This window comes from Diachasmimorpha longicaudata, chromosome 19, assembly GCF_034640455.1.
Source record: "Diachasmimorpha longicaudata isolate KC_UGA_2023 chromosome 19, iyDiaLong2, whole genome shotgun sequence".
Taxonomy (NCBI): Eukaryota; Metazoa; Arthropoda; class Insecta; order Hymenoptera; family Braconidae; genus Diachasmimorpha; species Diachasmimorpha longicaudata.
The window spans coordinates 3,018,581-3,036,375 of NC_087243.1; the positions used below are offsets into that span (position 1 = coordinate 3,018,581).

The window sequence follows — 17,795 nt, forward strand, 5'->3', positions numbered from 1 at the left end:
GTCCCCTTGATAAATTCTCAGAAAAATCCATATTTGAACCAAAGAGAGTTCATGGCAGTATAATCTGAATATGTGGGAAGGAAGTTACTATCGAAAAACCACATCCTTAGGTTACACCTACATGTGCGAAAAATTTCCTGAGTCGTCAGTTCGCGCGTCGTGATGAACGTGTTCGGTTCAGCCAACTCCCCGAATTTTTGTCTCCAAATTACTCTAATTTTTAAGCAATGCCTTCCGGTACGTATCACGTAGCTCAATGCGAGGAGAGTCAGTTCGAAGGGAACGACGTGCCATCTGATCAAGCAAATCCAAAAAAAATCAATGATCGATCCTTCAAGAATTGCAGAATTTTTTTGCTCGCGTTCGCTCTGTTAGTGATCCTAATAATTGCTATTTCCTGGCCTTTCGGACGAGCTTCACATCAAGGAGCTGCTGAGGATCTCTCGAATGCGACTGAGCAATACAGAGGATCTCCAGTGCCTTCAATTGCCACAACGAACGCAGACGTTGAAGTTATTTCATCTGTGACTCCAGGAGCTGCAAAAAATTCGTCTCGATTGGAGTATCGTGACTTCCCAACTGAAACTACATCTTCAGGTTTCACTATTGACTCTGAGACAACAGAAACCCAAAGTAGTGATAGTCCATCACCTCCTGGCGATGATTTCACGTCTTCCACAACCGAAGATAATCGAAGTCCTGAAACTACAACAGACGATCAATCGAACTCTCCAATTTGGAAACCATTGTTCCCTCATTTCTTGACGACCACAGAACGTTATCAGGAACAATCAACACCTCCACCAGAAGAACCAACAACTGCTGCGAGCGAATTCGATTTCGAAGGATTATATTCAACCACTGATGTCTCTGCATCATCGAATCCTCAAGGATCTTCCACCGAGATAGACTTCCAAACTCCTTCAGACTCTTCCCCGAGAACACCAGCAGTAGCGACGTCTCCAGACACCGAAGACTTCACGTCCTTGAAGAGATTGCTGGTTGCGAGCTACTTTGGTAACGATTCATCATCGACAGAAGATCCCTCCAATGACAATTGGCTCGACAATCTCGATGAGAAAGTTTCTACTCAAGGTTTGACGTCATCAGAAGCCCAAAGAGACTTTGACACGACTACTTCCTCGACTGGAGAACCCCAGGACACCACCGATCAGCCAAGGGAGCTCTCCAGACAAGAGTCAAGACGTATGGATCGTTTGGAACCCGTAGACGAAGCTTTCACTGGTAAATCCAGACAGGAATTCAGTAAAATTCTGTCCTGGATGAACCATTCAGCAGATCCTTGCGAGGACTTCTACGAATATTCCTGCGGAGGTCTCGAGGCCGATCCTGAGATGATAATTGTTGATGCAGAGCAAAGAGCACTGGCGATCATCAAAAGTAAATATTAAAATGATATATATTCCGAGAAAACTCTGCTGAACAGACAAATTTAATTTGTTTTTTTATAGAACAGATGATGAAGGAGGAAGAACAACAATCCCGGTTCTATGAATATTACAAAACTTGTGTGGATTATAAAAAAAACGAGAGCGAAAAACTATCAAAATTTATCGGTACGAAAACATAATATTTATGATATTGAGAGTATATCGTTTTCTAAATATTAATATACGTTACTTTCAAATAGAGAAAGCAATGAAAGTCCATAAAGAGATGAGGGAGAAAGTTGAAGAAGGAAAGGAACAGTCCTACCTGATGTTAATCCTATATTTATTTATGACATCTCACCGCTCATTCCTATTGGATATAACTCCAGATGTCGATGACTCTGATCCCCAAAAGTTTATCCTGAGCATTGGCCCATCATTGCCGAGTCCTTTACCGTCCATTTTCAGAAATAATTCCTGTGATCCGTCAAACACCGAGGAAGGAACCGTTGATCTCGATGAAATGTACGAAAATTATAGATCATGCAGGGTAGGGTAATTCAATAAATCAATCAGTTGACGTTTGTCTTAATTTCGCCTTTAATTTCCTTTCTTTGTACAGAATAATACAAGCGAGCTGGTGGATGCCTCAATGGAAATATCCAATGGAGACCTTCCTCTTGACTTCATCAGAAGTCTCTTATCAGTAACAAAAACATCAGATAAATTCATTTTCATGTCGATCAGTTGTTCGTCGATCAATCGAGTAATTATCAATATTGTTTCTAGGATTTTCCTTCAGAGAATGAAATACGGGAAGCACACAGATCGAGAAATTACACTGTATTAACCGTCGGCGATCTTGTTAAGCAATCTACCTACGTAAGTCTTATCTTTGTTTTGTCTTTTCATTAAAAAATAGAAAACAAAAAATCATATCACAATTAATTGTCCACTCGACCCTAACATTTGTTACTTAAACAGGTAAACTACTCGCAATTATTGACTATCAGCCACGACACTAAGATACAAGTTTACTTCAAAGATAATTTATTTCGCATTATGAGGAAAATCGATGACTACGGACTGTATAATTCTTCACAGCTGCTAGCAGTGGTTTCCGGGATTGTTCATGGGAGTTTATTTGACTGGGTAGATCATTCACTTGCGAATAATTAAAGAAACTGATATTTTAGAAATTACTCGTCTAAAGTATAATTATTTCACCACTTCTCATGTTAATTAATTAATTTTAATCTTCAAAGATGAAAAAAGCGAACTTTTCGCAAGATTGGGAAGCCGACTGTCTGCGAATCGCCACGAAGGTTCTGCCAAGTCATGCATCTAAGCTCTACATGTCGTCATTCACAGAAGATGAATTAAATACATTGCAATCTAAGGTAAATAAAATCGAAAAAACGGTCATTCGACGCGTAAACTAATTAACTGTTTAGGTTTCAGATATTTTTAATGAACTCAAGCGCACGTTGAGGTCGAAATTCGAAGGGATTGACTGGGTTTCGAACGAGGGTCGAGAGTATTTGCTGAAGAAATTGGATGCTATTAAAATATCTCTCCCACAGGTTTCTTATTTCGAAGAAATAAATCGGGCCCCACTAATAGATGATATCTTTCCCAGCGACTGGAGTTACATAGCGAAAGAGGAATCTTATGGGATTCTAAATAACAGCCCCCACGATCCTAAATCCCTGTAAGTTATAATAATATTTTTAATGTCCCAATGAAGTACCAATTCTGAATTTTTAAGAGGGAAATCCCTGACAATTGTGCAAACTTAAAAAATAAATTCCAGTTGGAGGAGCTTTGCAACGGCGTTTCAACCCCTGCCACGAGCCCTCCACGCCCTCAACACAATTCTCGTCCCCCTAGGTGCCCTAGGACCCCTGAAATCCGTCGAAAAAACTGGAAAATACAATTACGCGACACTGTCGAGTGTCGGTACCCTCCTGGCGCACGAGATATCAAGCTATTTCGATGTCAATGGTAAAATATCCTTAAAAACTAATGACTGTCCTCCCTAGAGATCCTCTAAGTAGTCTAATTATGCTTAAAACATGTCCAAAAACAATGAATACCATAAAAAAATTAATTCATTCTACGATAATGTATGTACAATGAATTGAGCATCTCTTTAACATTTCGGTCACCGATGATTCGTCTACTCCTTTCGTTTAGGTATACAGTATTGGAATGACACCCGACACTCTGACTTTCCTATTCTGGATGATTCCAATTTCACTATGATACATTATCAAAACTACATCACATGCCAAAGGGATGAGATCTTTCGGTATCCAATTGAAATAATAATTCCTGGGACTAATCAGCTAGTGAAACTGAAGGTAAAAGTGTATTTATTTTCATTAAATGGCCCTTCGAAAAACTTTGGTGCTTGCTTCTCTCTAACATTTTCTTTCATTCCTTTTTTTCTCATGATCTGCATGTTTCTATCTTAAACCTGATATTCTAGATAATAAAATAAATTAATGGCTTCCTCGAGTAGATCCCCCCACACACGCTAAATGAGAGACTGTCTGACGCTGCGGGAGTGAGATTGGCTCACGATACTTTGGACAGATTGGGTCTGAATCAAGTTAAACCCATCCCTTGGTTTGACTTGAACGCCGATCAATTATTCTACATCACATGGGCCCAGGTGATTCTCTCATCAAATTACTTATCTTAATTCTAATGTTCGTGTTTTGCACAATTTTCATTTTTTTCTACATCTACAATTGGAAATCGTGCAACAATCAATCTCTAAATTCAGCAGGCAACTTGTACGGATTTATTTTGCTCTCATTCATTCATTAAAAAAAAGTAATTAATTCTGAGGCTGAAAATAATTATGGAGCACCGAAAATTTGATGAAAAAGAAGTCAAGCAATTCATGCAAGTTCCCCGCCGACTAATCACCTCAGTAATTTCATAATCTTTGAATTCTATGGATCAATTAATTTACAGACACATTGTACAAAGGCACCGCTCACTGCCTCCTCCATCTCGTTGCACGAGGATCCCCAGCTACCGGGTAGACTGCGAGTTTACGCCGCTGCGATGAGTAACAGAAGGATTGGTGAGGTATTCAAGTGTGCTGAAGGCTCTCAACTGCTAACGCCCTTCTCCTGCGGGGTATTTCCATACCTCGAGGTCCCCATACCCGCAGCTCGATAATTCCACGCTCCACATGAACTATTTTTAAGGCCTGACTCTCCCCTGGATGACCACCAGCCTGAGAACCTTCTCCTAATTCATCATTCAGCTTTTTACTCTCCTCCTTGTGATTTCATGGCATTTCGTCAGGTGCTTTGCAAACATTGGAGGTATATCATTGATCAGGTGGCACGACTAGAATATTCTGATGAGTTCGACAGCCCGATGCGATTACAGTTCCTTTTTTCCTGAGTCAGAAGCCTCCACACAGTTGCCTTCAACGTCATCCAATTGTTCTAGAATTTTTAATACCTCATTTGTTAAAGGGAGAATCGAGTTGACATTATGACGTGAGCGCGAAGTATCGATTATTCATAATATGGCATTATGTTTTTGTTAAGGTAATACAAAGAATAAATTTCCGATTCCCAAAAAAAAAGACGTGTCATCGATTTTTAAATTATAAAATCGATACTGTCAAAGGATCTCGAGTTATTGAACTACACGAAAACCTCGAGTGCACTTCTATCACTGGGCTTGTTAATTAATAAAGCTTCAGTTCTAGGTTCAATGCTAACGGTAATTAGTTTCTTGTAGGATCACTGAAACATACCGTCACATGTAGATGTTTCAATGCGACACTTGTCCTGTTGGGTCGGTGGGTTTTGCTTTTCCGTCTGGAAATGAAATATTTGCATGCACAGAGCAAAAACAAAAAAGTTAGTTACCAAAAAAAAATTGATATTATTCAGCAGTGAAGTTTTTTCCAAATTTAATCACTTCACACCTGAATTTAATATCAAATCAAACTGATATCAAACTAAACTCAACAAAACGGAAAAATCAATTCAAAAATCTCATAAAAAAACGATAAAAACTGTAATTCAATAGAAGTAACCGTTGAGTTCATGTTTTATCACCAGTTATTGACGTGTTAAAGCAAACCAAACTGGCTTTAGTGGATACCTCGAAGTATTTATGCCAGAGAACGCAACCGTAGACACACAGGACTGATATCAAAGACTGACAGAGTAGCCACACGATGATGTTGACAGCCTGAGTCCTCTCGAAGAGTTCAGCACCATGTCTGATGCAAAGTAGCGCCTCAGTGACCATTATTGCACCATAGACCCAACACTGGGTACCAACTCGACTGCATGTAGGGTCTGTGACGTACATATAATATTGTCTGCAAGGGGATAAATCATTTTTAGGCAACGAATACTGCACTACGAAAGCAATATTCAATTATCGAGGAAAGTATTTAGCTCTACGTTGTGATAATGTAATCACTGAGGAAGGAATTACCTGACTGAAGGCGCTACGATAACGCCAACGAGGAATAATCTGGAGATAACGAACGGATGTGACGGTGGAAATTCGTAAACGTGTTTAAGAAAAAACGTGTTCAACTCAGAGACCTGCCAGAAAATAACTAGCTGGCACAATGCAACAAAACGCATATACGTGCATGTTGGATCGAGCCATCTGGTAGATGTCCAGCTTGCCGGTGTGAATTGTAGTACAGCACGTTTTAACTTTCCAGTTGTACTCTCGATGTCCCTTATACTGACCCACTTGTACTCGCGCATCTCGAGGATTGAGCAGATTTTTAAACCGACCCAGATGCCTGTTGATTTAATTGATTGAGTTAATTGAATTTCCTCTGCTCCCTTCCGATATTTTCACAGCTAGTAACCACCTGGACTCATTATTATGTTGAATAATTAAGTTAATTACCAAGAGCGTTGCAGACAAGAACGTCTAGCACGACAGCATCCCACCAGCACTCGATGAAATTCGGTAGTAAATGTGCAAAAGCCATCTCGGTGAGTTCCCACATGATGCTGGTGGCCCAGAGCAAGCCCAGGTGTCTAATCAACACTGCCTTGAATGTCCACCCAAGGAAATGAGCGACAGCAAAAATATCCATGTGATTCCAGATCTTCTCCACAGTTATATCCGAACAGTTGACCCCGTACTCCTTGTCCATGTCTATGTGGAAAGCTGACAACTTGGGATCTACCCACACCAGGATGTTTCGTACAGTATCGTAACTCTGGAAGAGCATGAAGAGCAGCATCATGAGGTACAGGACACTGCAGCCGAAGACTATCCTCCAGACTGCTGGATGGGGACGTGTGAAAGGACCATTTGGAAATGTTAAGACTGATATTATCAGGAAGAAGAAAATCACGCAGTAGATTCCTGCCCAGATGTTGTCGTTCTCCACTGTCACGTCTCTGGAGATGATAGAATTGGATATTTAATGGAAAAATTGTACCTTCTTTAAGGGATTACTGAGTAATTCGGTGATGAGACCGATCCTAGCCCATAATGAAGCCAAAAAATCATACGATTGAATTTTTTTCAAGTGATTTCCCCAGCTTTTTCTTAAATCATGACTGAAAGAGTCATCAATTTCAACATTTGTTCCTGCACTCACGGCCTCAGGTAATTAATTAATCAATGAGCCTGACTCACCTGACAAAAGCGAAATAAATAACAGCACCAATGGAAATAAGGAGAAGTGTGATAGTGTGAGGAGTGTAAAAAAATTCAATAGAGATGTCATCAACAGGCCTCTCATTAATATTCGGAAAGCTGTCGGTTTCAGGGCGCAGTTGATGCCCTTCACTTAATTCCACACCACTCGTGCACTTTGCAACACCTCTGTCCCCCTTTTTCACTGATCTATTTCGCAAGGAACCCGACGTGGGTTCATTGTTGATGGCCATCGTGGGACACGTTCACGATTTCCCTCTTTTTGCACCGAATTTCGATCGATTTCTGCTCTAATTTTCCTCCCGAACACCTGGTGCAACTCGCGTTTGGGATTTTCTGTGTGTCACTCAGGGGAAGGTCACAGGGGTTACTTTTGAGAGTCTTCTGGCCACCGTCCGCAGCCCTCGTAACTCAATTAGTCGAGGGTCGAGTGAGATAAGTCTCTTTTCAATGAAAATGTTAGGTTATGTTGCTCTTGCTAGACATACTCGTGCAAGAACAGCTGATGGATCAATCGGAAGTGGGATATGCGCCCTCTTCTGGGGTATCAACCCCTCAATTCAAAGCCCAAAAGGGGCCAGTGCTTTTTATTCAGGTCTGGGTAAATAATATAATGAAAATTTGCAATTTCTGTCTTAAATCCATATATTTAATTTTTATTTTTATTTTTTTGGAATACAAAATCCTTATTGCTAGATGAAGTTGTGTACTTCTAGTTGAACCTCATTAGAAATGTTGTTTATTTATTCGAGTGAAGGTAATTAAGCAATAAACATTAGTTCTGATTGATTGATTAATGCACTTTGATGCATCCACATGGGGATCGGCTTCAAGACCCCAGGGGAAACCAGTTGTCTCCAATGTCTCCATATTTGGCAGACTTTTTTTCTGCTTCCTCTGCCTCCTGCTCCTTTTTTTCTATTTAGTACACAGAGACAGACAGTACATCGTCCCACACAATTTTCTCAGAGTCTGTTCTCTTAATATGAATCAGCAAAGGGGAATTCGTTCCAACGGTTTTTGTTCTGTCATGTTTCACTAGTGGACATGTATTGTTCCTAGAAAAAAAAATTGTTGACACTTCGTATGGCTCGAAAGCACCAGATTTCATCCCAAACTTCAATAAAAAAAACGTCAACTTACGATAATCCCACTTCATCACCCAAATAAATTACTTCTGAATGATAATTCCAATGATAATGCCACTCGTAGATAACAAAGGCCTGGACTCACTGAAAATAAATCGATCTAACACGACGCAACACGCACAAACCCCCATAAACGTAACGTTGAAAAATTTCAAAATGCACGAATGAGACCTCAGCAGTGCTCCCTCCTGGAGCCAATCCGATGGCTTCCCGCTCCCCCACAATCGCTGTGGTGTTCCCTGGGTATGTTTTTCTCACTTCGTTTACCGACGCCAGAATAAAAGCCGTCAGCGAATACGTCTGGAGGTCCAGACAGTTCGTCTCATTTCGTGAATTTATTCGTTGAAAGATATCAATCGACAAGTCGACATAATCTCCATTAATTTGATAACTTCAGTGACTCTTGTGCATTCCCCATTACGTGATTGTTGTTTGTGCTAGTCCAGGTATGTAAACCAAATGAAAAACCCTCTGCAGGGACAGAGGCAACAGCTAATAATGTTTGTTTATTAACTGATAGCTCAGAGACACTCAGAAATCCAGTGTTTACTCCTTTGTTTTCTTTTCTACGTCAATATTTGTTTACTGGTCTGGCCCATACAATGTCAATATTTTTTTTCTTCTTGCAAGAATGTTGAGAAACAATGCTAGATGAGCTTCAGCTCCTCCAGTTGTTTAAATAAATAAATATTGAAAAGCCATAAACAACATCCAATGCTTCATGCTCTGTTTCCCTCTCAGTGATCCATAAAATATTCAAAGAATTTTTTTTATTGCTAAAAATATGGAAATTTTGTTTAAAATCCTCGCCAAGTTTACACCAATAAATTCCACTGACTTCTGATTTAGTATCGATGAAAAATTCAAGGTATCGAATAATAATACAAGAACGTACAGTGTTGCTTCCTCTCAATAACGTCTCCCTCTCTTTCTGTCGTCCTAACAAAGGAGCAAGTGCACCTGGCCTGCTCCAGCAGTCCATTCCCATACCCATAAACGAAAGGAGGAGGATAAAGACTATTTTTGACGAACAACACGATTTTTATCTATATTTATTATTTCCACGGAGACCTTGAGACCGATATCGATGAGTCAATGACTCTGCGGTGTTCTTATTAACTTACTGATTGGATTGTTAATTTTTATTTTCTCCCCCTTTGTTCAAACGTTTCCAGCGATTCTGGGTTTGACATCGAACGGTTAGTCTTTGTTTTCTGGTATTCAATTCTTTTTTTAATGTTTGACGTTTTTTTTACAGGAGAGGGTCAGAAATATGGCAACTACTGCAGAGACGCCTGTTACTAATGAATGTGAGTGGATAAATTTTAATTACTCTAGACTAATTGCGATTTTTCGATTCGTCAATTGAGTTTTTTGGTCAATTTTTTGACTGTCGAGAAGAGAAACACGTTTTTAGGCAGAAGTGCCTCTTTATGAGGTGGCATGAGTTTTTAAAGTCAATAGGATTTTTAAAAATCAATAGTAGGGTTGAAAAAAAATATAAAATCGATGAATCGATGCACGACATAATAGGAAGGTGTGTCATGCTCATCTTCAACCTTTAAATTCGTGCATTGCCGGAAGTATTAAGGTTCATTGGCTAAAACAAATTTCCCTCTGGTTTTTTTTTATTGGGACTGACGTGCCTTCTCTTTCGATTCGCCCCAACATCCGGTGGTTGGGGGCTCATGAAAGGATACGAATTGTGAGGAGGATGCTATCCATTTTGGAATGATATTTGTCATGCGAGAATCATAATTGGACAGTCCAATTAAACGTCAAGAGAGAATATTTAATTTTTCTCCATCAGAAAATATTTCAAACTTTGAATTTTCATTTTCGTTTCGAAGACGTTGAAAAATGTCACGTTATTTTGTGTACTGAACCGCGGCATATAAAGGATCAGGGGTCATAGCCCTCTGTCCGCGAGGTCCAAGTATTCCCCACATATAAACCAGATAGTGAACTTTGAGGTGGCAACTGCAGGGTCCTCTCCTCCACTGCAGTCGCCAAAGTCAGTGGTTCTCACCGTGAATTTTTTTCCCCAGTTAAATTCCCGTCGATCGATCTGTAAATGTATTTTTAGAATAATTCACTTGGTTGGGAAAGAGTACTTTGCAATTAGGGCGAAAGGGGGAACGACTCCAGTGGGATCAGGCTCAGTATTTTTTTTTATTTTTTGGGGGATGAGTGGAGCTATTTTTGCTCACAAAGATCTTATGGCAAAGCTCCCTAATTTATTTTAAAATTCTCCATAAACACTCATAGATAATTATTAACAATTTCAGTGAGGGATCGAAAGAGGAATCCCCTGGTATCACTTTACCCATCTGGAATTTTTTAATTTTGTAATAAAAATTAAACAACCGACGAGGGATCGAATGTCGTTTACTCTTTCATGGGGACCAGACGACCCTTTAACTCGAAGTCAATACCTCCAAAATGTTCTCACGACGTAAAATATCTCCACGATTTACATGACTGAAACTCATGTTCATGACTCGCTCCTCCGAGGAGGGACAGCGATGGTGCGTGGGGTAACTTGATTCTCGTCAAGCCATATCCGTAGGAATGGGCATCAATGTCGGCTTCAACCGCCGTAGGTTTCACTCGGGAGAAATCCTCAATAAATGAATACATTCTATGATTAATTGACAGAGCCTGGGATAATAAACAATGTCAGGGCGAGGAACTAGTTCACCGTGTGTTCCCCTCGGAGGAGCGAGTCGTCTTGAATTATTCACGGATTTCCTATCTCAAATAAAGCATTTGCATGGACTGAAGAATTGCTGAGGAATAAAGCTGTTGGTTGCTGGGGTGAAACCAGAGAAATTTTATTTATTCTGCGAGCAGGATTCCTTTTGAAAGAGTTAAAAATAATTGTGAAGGCAGTTTTAATCATTGAGTTTCACATTTTTCAGTAGAAACGGTCATTTTTATTCTGTTATCCGCTGTCACTTTTGTTATAACACTTCAATTTGCTCTAGTTTATACTCCAGGGGGTTTTGTTCCATTTTTAATGGTGACGTGTCCCACTATTCGTTTGAGGAGATTATTCTCGTCGACTAGACTGATATTTTATTAATATGGAGCGCATAAATTATTAATCCCAGGAAAGGAGATTATTGTGAGAACAAAAGACCTCAGATATTCTTGGATCGAGGGAATTCTTAGTTTCGAAGGAGACTGTCCTAATTGCCGAACAAATACTGCAGTTCATTCTAAGGAAACTCAATTCCATTTGACATTTTTTCATCTACAAACTCACCCTGATGTTTATTTATTTATTTATGGGTTTGGTATTTGGTTCTAGAATTTTTTTTTGTATTTAATTTTAGAGAATTGTTAGATGAAGAGTTTTAGTATCAAAAAATCAATGGGGGAGTGATTTGAAGCCATCCCATCCCCCCTCGAATAAATCCTCCCCAAGTGTAATTCGAGGTGGTGATTTCTGCGGGTGTAATTTCCCCCAAGATACTGCAAGGGATAAGAGGTAATCCCCAAGGCCAATGAAGGCTCAGGATTAGCGGCTGACGTTGTGTCCACATTTCAGTTCGCGTTAATTATTGAGGATCTGGTGATTTTTTAGACAGGAGAGGGTGCACCTGGGGTTGATCGAGGTGGTCTGCGGGGTTCAGGTAGCAACAGACTGAGGAACATCATTATTTGATAGTTCAGATACTTTGTCATCGCAATTATCAATCTATTTTTTATTTTCTAGAAGACATAATTCACTGGGGATTCTGGGTGCACACGTGCCAGCTCAGGCCCTGGAAAAAAAAAATCCTCAGAGGATGGGACTTGGGGGGTAGTCAGCACGTAGTTGTATAACGTCCGGGGTGAGGAGGGGGTGGGTATTGAGCGACGCCCGGCGTCGTGGCGCAACCGTTGGATCAGTCACCCTCTAGCCACCGCCCCAGGAACAACAGTATTTTTCACGCTCTCTTATCACTCGTTTTCGGGAGAAATTTTTGCAGTTTTAAAATCGCAATTTTTTTTGAAACTGTTTTAGTTTTCTTTTGATTTTTTTTTTCCCACTTTCGGTGGACCTCAGGAGCTATTTATTAGCTGATGAAGATGCTGATCGAACTTGTACGCGAGTCTGTGTTGCAGTGCTTCTGTCACAGCTGCACAGTACCTCTGAGTGTCGTAGGTGAGTTCAAGGGGTGGAAATTTATGATCAGACGGTTTTTACGGCTTATTGGTTGGCTATCGCGACGATGGGGGAAGGGTAATTAGGGTCGTTAAGTCAGGAATTGCAGTGAACTTAAAAGATCAATGGTTAATGCATGATAGAGCGAGAAAAATTCATAAATCTTTTTTATAAATGAAGAAAAAATTACTGGGAACAATTATTGACCTCCGAAGGCGCCAGAGGGTTGGAGGGTTGAGTTCTTATCACATTGCTGGAGATTTGGGGAGACACTGGGGACTCCATGGGGTTGGGACTGACTAGTAATTTGATTATATTATTTGGGGGCTTTTGCGGTTTTTTTAAGGGACATTTTGCACGAAAATTCTGTCCTTCGGGCAAATCCCAGGGCCGTTTACACGCGACCATATTTTTACCCGCAGTACCCGGCAACTCTCACCCCTGATCGATACACGTACATACGGTAGTTCAGGCCCACCTGCATTTCGATCAATTTTACGATGAGTGGTTCGTTGTTTTTGAGTTAGATATCTGCAATCTTGAAGAATATCATCGACGTCGTTTAAACAATTTAATTTTGAAGGAGAGGGACTTATTTAATTTTTTGCACATCCCCTTTTGCAATATTTAACAGAATCTTTTAATTCAATTCGTCCATTTCTTAAAAAAGGGGTTGTTACAACTTAATTATTCAAAGATTGAAGATAGATCACGACAAATTATCCAGTAATTACGCTGCAAATTACCCTCCCGCATTGCATAAATTAGTTTCGATATCTGCACTATCACGTGACGGAATTCACCCCCCACTGGCTCGATAAATTAATGCAAAGTTGAAAAGTCAAGCGACGATGGGAGAGCGACTCCGTTCGGGTCTTGTCTTAAAAAAAAAAAATTACACAACCACTTGAGAATGGATTTCGAATCCACGTGTTTGATAAACCGGCATGAGAGGATCAGGGTGCGGCCCAAGATGGCTACACGAAAGTAACACCCCTGACTCTTGAAGTGTCGGTGGGAATATCCAGGGGTTGATCGATCCCCCCGTCATTCATAGAAGGTTTATTTTCACACTATTGACTTATCCACTCATGTCGATACCTTTTTTTTTCTTCTGCTTGATAAAAGCTGGACAGAGGAGAGGTAATGTGCCCATGAAGAAGCCCAGTGGCAAGGGAAAGCCACGAACGAAACAGCCGAAGAAAGTGAAATTCATAAGTGAGTACAGAATTTAACGAAGAACATCTCATCAATCATCATTCGTACCAATTGTTGCTTCATCACCATAACGAAGGGTTTTAGGGGAAAAAGTCACATGATCTTTCTTCTCGAGAATTTAATTTCGCGTAACAATTGTCTCATGACATTTTCTCCTAAACTAATTTATTGCAGAGATAATTCACTATGAAGGGATGAAGAACAAGAGGATTTAGCTTCATCAGAACTATTTTTAACAACAATAATTTTGTTATTTTTCTCTTCTCTGGAGATATTTTCATTAAGCCATTAATCTATCGAATCATCCCCTCCGAAATGCATTACATCAGACAATGAGCGGTATTTTTTTTTCCAATCAAAACTTTTCACTTAATTTCATCCCCTAAATCAGGTAATTGAATCAACGCCCAATGCTTCAGCACGTCATCACTCGCGAGGTGCATGACCCCCCAGTTAAATTATACATAATGCTGTACAGTAGGGAGGGGGCAGGGTAACGGGGGTAGGAATAACGAGAGGGACAGTGGTATGAATTCTCTGAGGGTTGAACGAGAGACGGGGAACAGTATGTGGCGTCGATGGTCTGTGCGTGTACCCGGCTCTAGACGTACCGGCGCCTAGAGACAATCGTTCCGTCGCCAGATCGATCTCACCCCGGCTGACTCATATTCCTCACCCTCTTTTCACTTTGGGAAAAAGGGTCAGAGTGACTCGTTTCATTAGATTCTAATGGGGATGGGGATGTTGAGCAAGCGAATCTCAACTTATCTGAAAGGAATTTGTGATAATAGTTAACGATTTGATCCCCAACGTCTTGTTAAATTGTTCATTATTCCCATTTGCTGTTTCGGGAGGAAAGCAATAAACATGTCAAATTTATTGGGGTAAATTAATTGGGGTGAATGACAGTCGCTGATGCTGCAGTGTGCAACAATCAGAGGACCTTCAAGTTAATTGGATAAATTAGTAAATTCATCAGGAAATGTCCAGAGACATCGAAAAATTGACCAAAAAACTCAATTAACTGCGAAAATACTCAACTCTCAATTATTACTACAATAAATTTATTTAAAAATATATTCAGCTACTGAGATACGATGTCAGGAGAAGTCCAAGGGTGGACTGTGTTACGAAGTGATATTGGCGGAGCCAACGGGCTCAAAACGTGCCCCATCACCACCCCAGACACCACCCGCTCAGCAGACTGCCATTGAGGATAAGCTCAAAGCTGCTGAGGAGAGGAGACTCTCATTAGAGGCACATAAACTGGCATCAATTGCTGCCAAGATGAGCAGAATTGAGGAGACATCGCGTAAGAGGGATGAACTCAACTCAGCATTCATCGCAGCAACTCGAGACTCACTCGATGCCAAGATGAATAACTCGGAGGGAAAGCGTGAGGCCCATATTGCCGAGTTGAAGAATAAGTTGAAGGAACATGTAAGTTCAGTTACTAATTAAAATTAAAAAACAATCGTCTAAAAGTATTTAAAAATTCCCAGAATTGTCTTCACAATTTTTTCTGTTTAATTGTTCAGCTTGAGGCTGTTGAGAAGACACGTTTAAATCTGGAGCAGCAAACGAATGAGGTACGTGCTGCTGTTGAGGAGAAACTGAAAACAGCAGCTGCACAGAGGGATGAGAACATGAAGCACATGCTGGAACGTCTGAAGGAGCACGTCAGTACAACTTACTCGTCACTCCTCTGAAATTAAAGTCTGTATCATGAAGAAAATTGAGAGAAATCGATTTTTTAGGAGGAGCAAGTTGCCAGGGTTCGCCAGGGCATGGCCGAGCGTGTCCAGCAGTTGGAATCGCAGATCCAGGGCAAGCTCGATCAGGCACGAGAACGCAGGGAGACAATAGAACGTGAACAGAAGGAGAAACTGCGTAATCACGTAAGTCTCTGGGGGATTACAGCATATCGTATATGTCTGGTAATTTTGATGGGGAAAACTAATGGGGGGGTTGATGTGAATGAGCAGAATACGGTGAAGATAGCGAAGGTACGTGAGACAGCGGATGTCTGTGCAATGCGAGAGCTCGAGGCTAAGAAGCGTGAGATTGACTTGAAGGTGTCGATTGCTGAAGAGAATCGTCAGCGAGAGATTCAACGTCGTCTTCAGGCTATTCGCCAACATGTAATTTTGTATTCATGGAGTCAAGAGATTTTTTTTAGACACAGCTGTTGATTTTTATGCACATGTTATTGGTTTTTTAATTATTTGCGTCTCAGGATTATGTTGCAGTTATAATTATTTTCTTTTCTTTGAGTAGGATCTAGTGATTTTCTGTGGCTCTTTGTTAGCTGTCTGTCTTGTTCTGTGATTAATTATCGAATTTTAATTTTCAGGAGAGGCGTGCTGAAATGGTCAGACAGACCAAAGCAGCCCTGGCTGGCCAGGACTCAACCAAGACAGATGAGAGTGCCTTACCAGTGGAAAATGAAACTGCCAGCTCTGGTTAAGCGAAATAATCGAGCCGCAAATGCTTAATTGAACCCAACAATCTTAACACGATTGATATTATCCCATCATTAATCGTCGCAGCCAAAACGAGATATTGTAGACTCGAAGAGAGTGAAATGAAAAAGAATAACACGAGAATAGTTTAAAGGTAATCTTCAATAACGGAAATATTTTTTCACTCATTTAGGTTCATTTACTGAGGGACAAGAGGTGGAAAAAATATTTCTGGATTTCAATAAAACGACGAGAAAAGTTAGTGAATAAAAGTCATAATTACTGAAAGGCAGCGGGTTCATTATTACAGTAAAATGCTGATGGACTTGTGAGCTTTATAAAATTGCTTCGTGCCATTTTCCGTCGTTTCGGCATCAACTAAAAATAATGAGTGAGAGAAGATAAATATGACGAGATAATCAGCGAGAGATTTAAAAATTAAGATTCATTAGTTTTACCGCATATTTTTCAATTAATTTCTGATTCTGTTGAATTTGTGCCTAAAAGTAAAATTGCTCTGTGCTACTTTTCTCTAATTTTGTATCAATCAAAATTCAAACTCATTAATTAAGGGAAAAACGGGTGGAAAATCACAAAAAAAATTTAAACTCCGAGAGAAAAAATATGCAAAAAAATGTAACACTTAGATATATTTTATGCTTACGTTGTATTAATTATGTTTCTTTATAATTTTCATAATATCGAATACAATACCAAGTAACCGATGTTGATATGTTGGCTTTGATAGCGGAAGAATTTTAAGCGGAGAGAGTGTGCGACTGAGTGCTCTGCAGAGAATGTGAAAAAAAAACATTGGGCATTCTTTTAATTGGGAGATGATAATTGAATTTACGGTGTGGATGGACAAAAATGGACAGTTTCATGGGAATACTGGGGATCATAGCTGATGTCTGTAGTTGGGGAAGGGTTCGGAACGATTGCCAATGGAATATATATTCCAGAACGATTTTTAACCGATCAATTTTCGAAATGCAGTAAAAACAATTTTGTACTCATTAACTTCTTTCATTATTCATTTCGAAAATTGTTGGAGGCGTCAACGGTCGCCCACTGACTCAAAATATCTCTTGATTCTTTTAATATTGACATGTCGAGTGTCGCTGAAACTAGACAGACTTTAAGAACAATTTCTACTGCGACACGGAATCCCAAATGGTAATCAATGAAAAATGGATAAAAAAAAAATGTGTTAACGTATGAATTCGCATTTCAAGTGGATGGTAAATGTAACAGTGCTTTATACAGTTTATACTAAGCTTCGAAAAAGAATGATAAATATATTAAAGAAACTAAATAAATCGTTTTGTACTCGATAATTGCCTAAGTACTGCGCTAACAAAAGAGCATTACAGAATATAAGAATTCTTATGTAGTCTATTCGAATATTAATAACATTTGATGCTTCTGTGATGACTTTCACTATTTGTCTGATCGAAATATTTGTTGAGAAAAAAATTTATTAAGGGGAATTGGGCTCAATGGAAGGATATCGGGGGATAAAGTGAGGGGTGAGGGGGTGAGTGGCTGGATTACCATGACATGGGGTTTATTCGCACAATATATATTATAACAGCTTTATGAAAAATAAAAAATGATTTATTTCACAAATCCTGGGTAAACGTCCTCATATTTTTCCAGTAAAATTAGTCTAATAATTTTTAATTAAATTTTTTTGGTTGAAAAGATCGATAGTCGAGAGAATTCGACTAATCGCCGCGAGAAA

At 39.8% G+C, this 17,795-nt stretch overlaps 3 protein-coding genes and 1 long non-coding RNA gene across 7 annotated transcripts; 2 read left to right on the plus strand and 2 right to left on the minus strand.

The window, feature by feature from the left end:
• Positions 1–32: 32 nt before the first annotated feature.
• On the plus strand, positions 33–6,811 carry LOC135171264 (neprilysin-2-like). Its single transcript, XM_064137690.1, has 12 exons — positions 33–1,401; positions 1,473–1,577; positions 1,652–1,941; positions 2,014–2,097; positions 2,181–2,273; positions 2,376–2,543; positions 2,657–2,791; positions 2,846–3,102; positions 3,205–3,395; positions 3,588–3,754; positions 3,916–4,068; positions 4,377–6,811. The coding sequence occupies exons 1-12, from the start codon at positions 228–230 to the stop codon at positions 4,584–4,586; spliced, it is 3,027 nt and encodes a 1,008-aa protein (XP_063993760.1). The 5' UTR covers positions 33–227; the 3' UTR covers positions 4,587–6,811.
• Pss (Phosphatidylserine synthase) lies at positions 1,974–7,570 on the minus strand. The gene is made up of 6 exons (XM_064137721.1): positions 7,050–7,570; positions 6,306–6,808; positions 5,874–6,195; positions 5,532–5,754; positions 5,179–5,242; positions 1,974–4,861 (listed from the first exon to the last, which is right to left on the minus strand). The coding sequence occupies exons 1-6, from the start codon at positions 7,301–7,303 to the stop codon at positions 4,797–4,799; spliced, it is 1,431 nt and encodes a 476-aa protein (XP_063993791.1). The 5' UTR covers positions 7,304–7,570; the 3' UTR covers positions 1,974–4,796.
• A 127-nt stretch (positions 7,571–7,697) lies between these two features.
• LOC135171301 (uncharacterized) lies at positions 7,698–8,372 on the minus strand. Its single transcript, XR_010300520.1, has 2 exons — positions 8,214–8,372; positions 7,698–8,128 (listed from the first exon to the last, which is right to left on the minus strand). It is a non-coding gene; the product is annotated as an uncharacterized LOC135171301 (long non-coding RNA).
• A 136-nt stretch (positions 8,373–8,508) lies between these two features.
• Positions 8,509–17,370, plus strand: Stai (stathmin). Of its 4 annotated transcripts, none has more exons than XM_064137733.1 (7): positions 8,509–8,664; positions 9,477–9,528; positions 14,674–15,029; positions 15,128–15,268; positions 15,347–15,487; positions 15,575–15,730; positions 15,943–17,370. In XM_064137733.1, exons 2-7 carry the CDS (start codon positions 9,492–9,494, stop codon positions 16,054–16,056), a joined length of 945 nt encoding a protein of 314 aa, XP_063993803.1. In that variant the 5' UTR covers positions 8,509–8,664; positions 9,477–9,491; the 3' UTR covers positions 16,057–17,370. The 4 variants fall into 4 exon arrangements, with proteins under 4 accessions (XP_063993803.1, XP_063993804.1, XP_063993802.1 ...); XM_064137734.1 differs by lacking the exon at positions 8,509–8,664 and adding an exon at positions 9,262–9,417; XM_064137732.1 differs by lacking the exons at positions 8,509–8,664; positions 9,477–9,528 and adding exons at positions 12,107–12,371; positions 13,500–13,589.
• Positions 17,371–17,795: the final 425 nt, after the last annotated feature.